This window comes from Gadus macrocephalus, chromosome 1, assembly GCF_031168955.1.
Source record: "Gadus macrocephalus chromosome 1, ASM3116895v1".
NCBI classification, from domain to species: Eukaryota; Metazoa; Chordata; class Actinopteri; order Gadiformes; family Gadidae; genus Gadus; species Gadus macrocephalus.
This window is the reverse complement of record NC_082382.1, coordinates 10,348,273-10,355,772: the sequence shown is the minus strand read 5'-3', so window position 1 is coordinate 10,355,772 and position 7,500 is coordinate 10,348,273. Positions and strand designations below refer to the sequence as shown.

The following is a 7,500-nucleotide window of genomic DNA, read 5'->3' as shown; positions in this document are numbered from 1 at the left end:
TGACGATGGTCGCCATGTCTGTCTTGCTCGCCGACAGCGGTAGGTCATCGAATTCTACCAGGGAGAAGGAACGAAGCAAGGAGAGAAGGGTGGAAGGGAGAGAGGGAAAAAGGTTTAGTGAAAAACAAAAAACAAAAACCAACGCACAGCTATTTCCCATTGTAAAGGTCTTTCTGTGGAAGGCTGGTTTGTGGTCCGGGGAATAGCCAAGTTAAGGAGGGGTGCCGGTGGCGTGTGGTGTGTGGTTATGGGGCCGGACGGGGCTGTGTTTACCGTAGTGTGGGTAGGGGCCGGTCAGGGCCGTGGTGTGGGAGATCCAGGCAGCGGGGTCAATGGGCCTCACTGGCTCGGCTGGACAGGAAAACATCACAGGAGACCATGCACTGTGAATGCCTTTCAGCCAAAACCATGGATATCCTGGGGTCATTTCTAAGCTATACCCTTTACTATTAATGGGGTCATCTCTGTATAATACCTTATACTATATACACCCACTGGGATCACCCAGGCTAAAAATGCTAGCAGACACGGTATTGTAAGACACTTCGTATAAGAGTCGACCAAACAACACAAATACATGTCATTATTAATCAGCATGATATCATTATGAACTGCACTAACAAGATTAATGTGTAGTTTGGTACCGAGGGTCTCACCGCGGGGGATGGTGAAGTAGCTGCGGGGGGAGGGGTCCCAGCACTTGGCAACAGTAAGACTAATGGGACTGAGGGGGAAACACACAGACGATATTAATACAGCAAAACACATCATTCACATTATCCTTAGAGCTGCTGGAGGAACGCCTCAAGAGCGGTAAAGATAGAGAGCAGAAAGGAGTACCGTTTTGAAGCTCAACATCGGAAAAAGCAGACAATCCGTCTGCTTTTTCATCACAGGTTTCCCACCTGTGATGGACAGGCAAGTTTGATTCCCTGAACCAATAAGGGAAGAGATAACTTGATTGGTCAGATCGGTATAAAATCTAAACAGACTCAGACAGAGGCAGGCTCAGTCCACCTAAACAGATATTCTCACGGTGCGTTTCACTCACGATAGGCTGACGGATGGCTATGGCATTTCCAACAAACTGTACTGACATAGCTCTTAAATCCTCTCTACAGCACCTTTAACCCGACCATGCTGCTGCTTATGCTTATTCTGTTTGTTGTGCAAAAGGTGACAGAGACAGCCGGGTGCAAAATGTCCTTTCATCCCGGCAGGCTCCATTCCATCAGTGCTGCATCAAACTGCACCGACTCTCGTCCAATCACACGAGGCCGCTTGGATGCTGAGTAACATTAGCGTAATCCAGATTTGCAGATTCCACTTGAATTACCGTCGATGAGATTTCCTTACTAATACGTTCAATCCTCTGCTGTGGTGCGGATGTGTGCACAGACGTGTGCATTTTCTGTGCGTAAATACTATAGTGTAGTGATAGAAGTCTAGTGATAGTATATAGTATAGTTATAGTACATCATATATACTGTAGTTATAGTAACGTTTCTGTGTATGTTTGTTTTCTTACCCAGTTTTAGACACGATCTCTCGGAGTATCCTGACTGCGTCGTCGTTGCTCATGTTCTCAAAGTTCACATCGTTCACCTGGTGGGGGAAATTAGATCAATCGATTTAGACCAATCGAATTAGGCCGAACCCTCCGAAGTATCATGACGTCAGAATAAGGTAGTATTTACATTGAAACACGACTCAATTTTAGAAACACTATTTCTGAACACACACAATACACCAGAAACTCTCTGCAGTGCTGTCGGCCTCTCGGGAGGTAAGAACCGACGCAGGCTTCACACTGTAGGAGTTAAATTAAAAAGGACAAAATAGCAATAAGGGAACCGTCACTCTGGGCACTACAGCGGGTGGGGCCAGTGACAAGAGTCACACAGAGATCAACGCCGGACGCCAGCAGGAGGGACCCGAGCAGCAGAATAACAGCTTCTATTAAAGACTACAGCCAGGGGACTGCTTTCTGACTGCATCAGCAACACACCGGGCAGGGGGAATACACTGGCCATTCCCATTAGTGTGGGAGCACCAGTTATTTTCTCAAAGTCTGGCACAGAGTGAAGGGGGCTTTTCACTGAAAATATAGCCAGTGCTCCAAGAAAAATGCTGTGTTTGATAAACTGACCTGCCTATTGTGTTAGGATAGCCATGTATATATCTCTACTTAAATATATATATATATATATATATATACACTTTATATATTTTAGAAGCCATGTTTAAGTGGCACTGACTCATTGATGTGTTCCCAAAAACACATCAATGAGCAGCACTTTAATGGATTAATAATACAATTAATCACAATCCCTCCCAACCCTGAAAGCCACAGGTGCTCTTGGCTTATATCCGGTTGTTAAAACTGCTCCTGTATTGATTTAATGCTTTTATTCTCGTCGGACTCACTTTGGATAAAAGCATCTATTAACTAGAAAACAAGTGAGACATCAATCAAACTGATCCCAGCCTCGTGTGTGTGTGTGTGTGTGTGTGTGTGTGTGTGTGTGTGTGTGTGTGTGTGTGTGTGTGTGTGTGTGTGTGTGTGTGTGTGTGTGTGTGTGTGTGTGTGTGTGTGTGTGTGTGTGTGTGTGTGTGTGTGTGCGTGCGTGCGTGCGTGCGTGCGTGCGTGCGTGCGTGCGTGCGTGCGTGCGTGCGTGCGTGCGTGTGTGCGTGTGGGGGGGGGGGGCTACCTGCAGCAGCATGTCTCCGGGCTCTATCCTGCCGTCCGCGGCCACCGCCCCGCCCTTCATGATGGAGCCGATGTAGATGCCCCCGTCGCCCCGGTCGTTGCTCTGGCCCACGATGCTGATGCCCAGGAAGTTGTATTTCTCTGTCAGAGGAAGAGGAGGGGAGGGGACGGCGTTAGGTTACGTTACAGGCAGGGTGGTGGAGAGATGCCACAGGCGTGCTTGGAGTCGACTGGGTACATGGAGACTAGGGCTGCCAAGGATGACCCTGGACCCAGACGAATGAGCCAATGAAACAGGCACACGACCTGAGGGCTAGGGATCCAAGAGGTGGGGGGCCGAACGGCGACCACACACTGTGGTCATTAACCAATGGGAAGGAGCTTAGCGGCGGGTGGATTCCGTATTCTTACTTCTGACATTATTTGATGACAGGACAACAAACATACATAACAAAACTACATTAAAACCCCTGTTTATTGGGAAACACAAAATCACATTTCTAAACATTTTCCGCGACAGATAACCGTGACTATGAATAGGAAAGCTGTGCGCGTACCCATGTTGAGCGTGACGGTGATGATGTTGAGGCTCATCGTGGAGTCGGTGATGCTGCTGAACGAGGAGGACTGGAGAGGAGACAGGGCAGAGACAGGGGACCTTCAATCTCATGTGCTCTTGGTGTGACGGTTGCAATAGCGTGCGCCGCAGAAGGCAGTTATCAGACACACTGGGGTTAAGATTCTATTCATTTTTTGTATTAGTTTGATAAGTAATGATAATACGTAGGACTGCTAGCAGTCACAGAAGGTGTTCACAGCCCACTTGCACCGCCCTACACCATGAACGCCCTTGCCCGCGATAAGATAAGTATCCCCAAGAGAATCCTGAGTAGATCCGAGTCATGTGTGAAGAGCCAATCCCTTAAGATGCAATGTTAAGCCTCAGCGCTTAGCTTAGCATTTATTCAGATTGACAGTGTGACGTCATCTTTTGAGCTATTGACCCTGTTTACGGGCCCTGGCCCTGTCTCGAGTGGAGTTGGGATTGATTGAATATTGCAAAATGTTGATATCCATATAAATCTGATTCAATTTCCAAACATCATTTAATAGAGCACACCATATTTTGGGTCATTTGCACCAGTGGTTCAATTTAAGAAGATTTTTGTAAAGAAAATTAAACCAGACGGGACATTATGGGTCCGAGACTCAAAAAGGTACAGCATGCAAAATAAGGCATGTAAACCAACTTTCAGAAATTCTTGGGGTGAGCCTTTTACTTTGCCCGCAAATAACAGTGCCCTCTATGGGCCAAGTGGTACCAAACACTTATGAGACCTGTTTCCTGGGAATACAAGCGTCGTCGCCACAATCCTAAGTGTGTGTGCAATCAGGGGCAGGGCAATAAGTGTTAATAATAAAAATAAGTGCTAAGATAATAAATCACATGCAAAAAGGTATCCACAGATACTCTGTGAATCCCTAAAAAGGATCCCCACATTATTTATAAACTCATTAAATCCACATCCGCCAAGACAGAAGATGCTGTGTCGCCCTGCAGCTGCAGCCCATCACTGTGTCAGAGTTTGCTAGCCTCAGACATCGGATAGAGATCGTTTCCCTGAGGGAACGTGACCTCGCCCCATCGATCAAGGAGGAAGCGTTCCGATTGGCTCTTGGTGACACGTCGAGCCGGCCCCTCACCCGGTCTATCTTGGCCACCTTGTGCCTCCGTCGGCGGCGCTTGTGTCGGCGCATCAGCTGAGAGGAGGAGCTCTGCTCGGTGGAGCTGCTCAGTCTGCAGGGGGGGGGGGGGGGGGGGGGGGGCGTGGCGTCAGCGGCGGCGCCACGAGGAGAGAGGAGAGAGGAGAGGAAACACGTCGTCAACCCGCGCCCCGCCACCAGCAACAACAACACAGTGTCCCCCCCGGGGGGAGGGGCTACCTGCTGGCGTCCTCGTCCTCCTCGCTGTCCACGAAGGAGCTGGACTCCAGCTCGCTGCTCATCAGCGAGGCGCTGTCGTAGCCCATGGCCGAGTCCCGCGCCGTGCGCTCTGACTTGGCGTGGCCGTTGATGCGGGGGACTGGAGGGAGGAAGAGGCGGTTAGCTCCCCCTCGGACAAGAAGAGGAGGAGGAAGAGGAGGAGGAGGAGGAGGAGGGTGACGGAGGCGGAACAGAGCTTTCGTCTGTTTAAACTGTTTAAGGGTGGTTTTAATAAAATCATAGCCTTGTGTGAATCAGTTATAATGGTTACATTCATTCATTTCAAATATGTTGAAATGATTATTAAATGTAAGCAAAAGATAAAGAAAATACATAGAATTGTAATGTGTCACATTGCATTAAGGATTCAGAATGGCATATTGTACTATACAACAATAACGTACAAGTTACTTTGTTGCAAACACACACAATATGTCAACACCGCTAAATCCACTATGATCCGAGCCACCCCATTGGTTCCCACAGATCCGCCAGCCTACCCCGCTCATCTGCATACGCACAGTCCCGGGGGGGCGGGGCTGTCTCGGGGTGACAGCGGATTCGCTGGAAGGCTCTGGTGCGGAGGCGCCGAGGGCGTGGCACGGAGCGCGTTTGCCGGGAGCAAGTAAAACATTCCAGCAATGCGGTCGCTCCCATCGCTAGCACTTCCTACGCGCTGCTCAGAGACTAAAGAGGCAAAAGGTCTGAGCCGCGTCTGCTCAAGGAGGCCAGAAGGGTCTGCGCTCCGGGGATACTGTTGAAGAGACGCTCAGAGAAACTCTGAGGCAAACTTTAAGATCACCAGGGGTGCTGCGGTGCGTCGGCCGGGGCGCTGTCTCTGTGCCGCTGAGTCTGTTGACGCCTGAGGCTGCATCCGGCCGCTAGCTCTGTGCTGTCACAGCCCATACAGGCTCCACTAGATACACACCTATGAGGCAGGGAGACAGCCAGGCCAAGCCCTACTGTGGAGGCAGCGGAAACAATAATGTATCATTGAGCCCAACGCCCTTTACTACAGCACTGAGCTATTATATGTGGAAACATGTCCAGAATCCAGGTATGAGATTATATTATACTACTATAGTAAATCATCATTAACATTGTACCTTGACGCGTTAAACATAATGAGGTAGCATAGCCCTCTAACGGTGCTTTCAGTATAAAGCATGGTTTATATAATAGCTAGCAAGGTGTATCTGCATCAGACAAATGTGTAATCAGAAAATGTCTGAAAGGTCTGTCAAACAGCAGGCCCTTAAATTATACAAAATATTCTATAAACTACATCACCTCTTTAAAAATTTCACAATAACATAAATTATGTCACCATGAACTAAACAAAAAAGCACTATTTGGATCAAGGTCCTACATAGAAAAAGTTAATCTGTACTTAACTAACCGTAAAAGGCAGTGCACGAAGCTAGCATATGTATTATAAGCCCTAACATGTTAGCTACAATAACAACACAACACATTCTCTCATCGCTCTCACCCCAGCCTCAGCAGACAGCGTGCCCTTTATCCAACACACACAGAAAGTGAGCAGTCTGGGAGTGCGAGAAAGGTATTGCCTCTCTTCCTCCCGCCCTCTCTTCCCGGGGCAAGCCAGCAGATATGGTACATCTGATAATCCGCCTCTGACCAATCACATGATGGGACTTAGCAAAGGACCGAAAACCCAGAGATGAGTACCACAGGCTTACGGAGAGACATGTTGCTTGTGATTAAATTGATTTAAAGATCTTGTCATGCATCGTAAATGATAGAAAATATATATTTTAGAAGCGTCTGCAAACACGATTTTTGCCCGAAATCTAGACAAACATTCGAGCTGTCTTTCCATCGTGTTCCTTTGTGTCCTTCAGAACCATAGGAACATGAGTGAACACGATGTGACCCGTCTAATTCAACGTGAACGCATCGCATTCTTTGGGAGCAGAACTTCAGCCCAAAGGAGCAAAAGGAGTCAACTTAGACAACTTAGGTAAAAAAAAAAGGAAGAAAAAAAAAAGGGTTAAGGTTACAGAAATTAAACAGAGCCTGAGGACCACCGAACCGAACCCTCTCCTGTCCCCCCCCCCCCCCCCCCCCCCTCCCACCCCACGCTCCCCTCAGGGTCCTACACCTGCCAGTCCGCTGCATCCTGTCAAGCCACCTCTGCATTATTTATCCTCTGGCAGACAGGCACCGCAGAAAGGAGAGAGGGGGGGGGGGGGGATATGTTTGACCCACGGCGGAGCCCTCTCCGTTCAGAGTGCGCGCTGTGAGGCGTCTCGCCCTCACACAACCGGCCTGAATCACCGGCACTGCCCGTGTATAGAGTGACACGGGGAGTTTCCTGTCTGTTGTGCTGCAGGCGGGGAGTGTTGCTTTAAGAGAGGAGCGAGGAGGAGGGTGGGGACGACTTGCAGGCTGCGTGACCGCGACACACTACAGCAGCAGCAGCAGCAGCAGCAGCAGGCTCCTAAACCAATACAAGCTCCACCAGATGGATTGAGATTGTATTAGGGGCCCCGGCGGACAGGCCCGGGCCCCGGTGTGTGTGGGGCATCAAAGCAGGCGTTCACCAAACGACACACGCGAGAGATCTGTCTCCCCCCCCCCCCCCCCCCATCACTCAATTAGAGCCAATGAACTAGTGGCTGGGCGAGTGACGGAGAAAGAGAGAGAGAATGAAGACGCAAATGAATGGAGCAATAAAGGGACAAAGACAATTTAAGAGGGTGTGCATTTTGTGTGTGTGTGCTGTGCATAGGAAACACACACACACAAACATAAATGGCCTTCAAGCACATCTTCTTTTCTCT

At 49.0% G+C, this 7,500-nt stretch overlaps 1 protein-coding gene across 2 annotated transcripts in view; it reads right to left on the bottom strand.

Moving 5' to 3' along the window:
• LOC132464538 (segment polarity protein dishevelled homolog DVL-1-like) overlaps positions 1-7,500 on the bottom strand; it is a 29,607-nt gene that overhangs the window by 6,844 nt on the left and 15,263 nt on the right. The window contains exons 5-12 of one of the 2 annotated variants that reach the window (XM_060061093.1): positions 4,655-4,793; positions 4,415-4,508; positions 3,268-3,337; positions 2,712-2,851; positions 1,529-1,605; positions 657-724; positions 274-351; positions 1-54 (exon numbers count right to left, since the gene is read on the bottom strand). The exon at positions 1-54 is cut by the window's left edge and continues 81 nt beyond it. In XM_060061093.1, coding sequence (XP_059917076.1) covers positions 1-54; positions 274-351; positions 657-724; positions 1,529-1,605; positions 2,712-2,851; positions 3,268-3,337; positions 4,415-4,508; positions 4,655-4,793 — 720 coding nt within the window. Of the gene's footprint in view, positions 55-273; positions 394-644; positions 725-1,528; positions 1,606-2,711; positions 2,852-3,267; positions 3,338-4,414; positions 4,509-4,654; positions 4,794-7,500 lie in introns of both variants that reach the window. The other variant, XM_060061014.1, reaches the window with a different exon arrangement.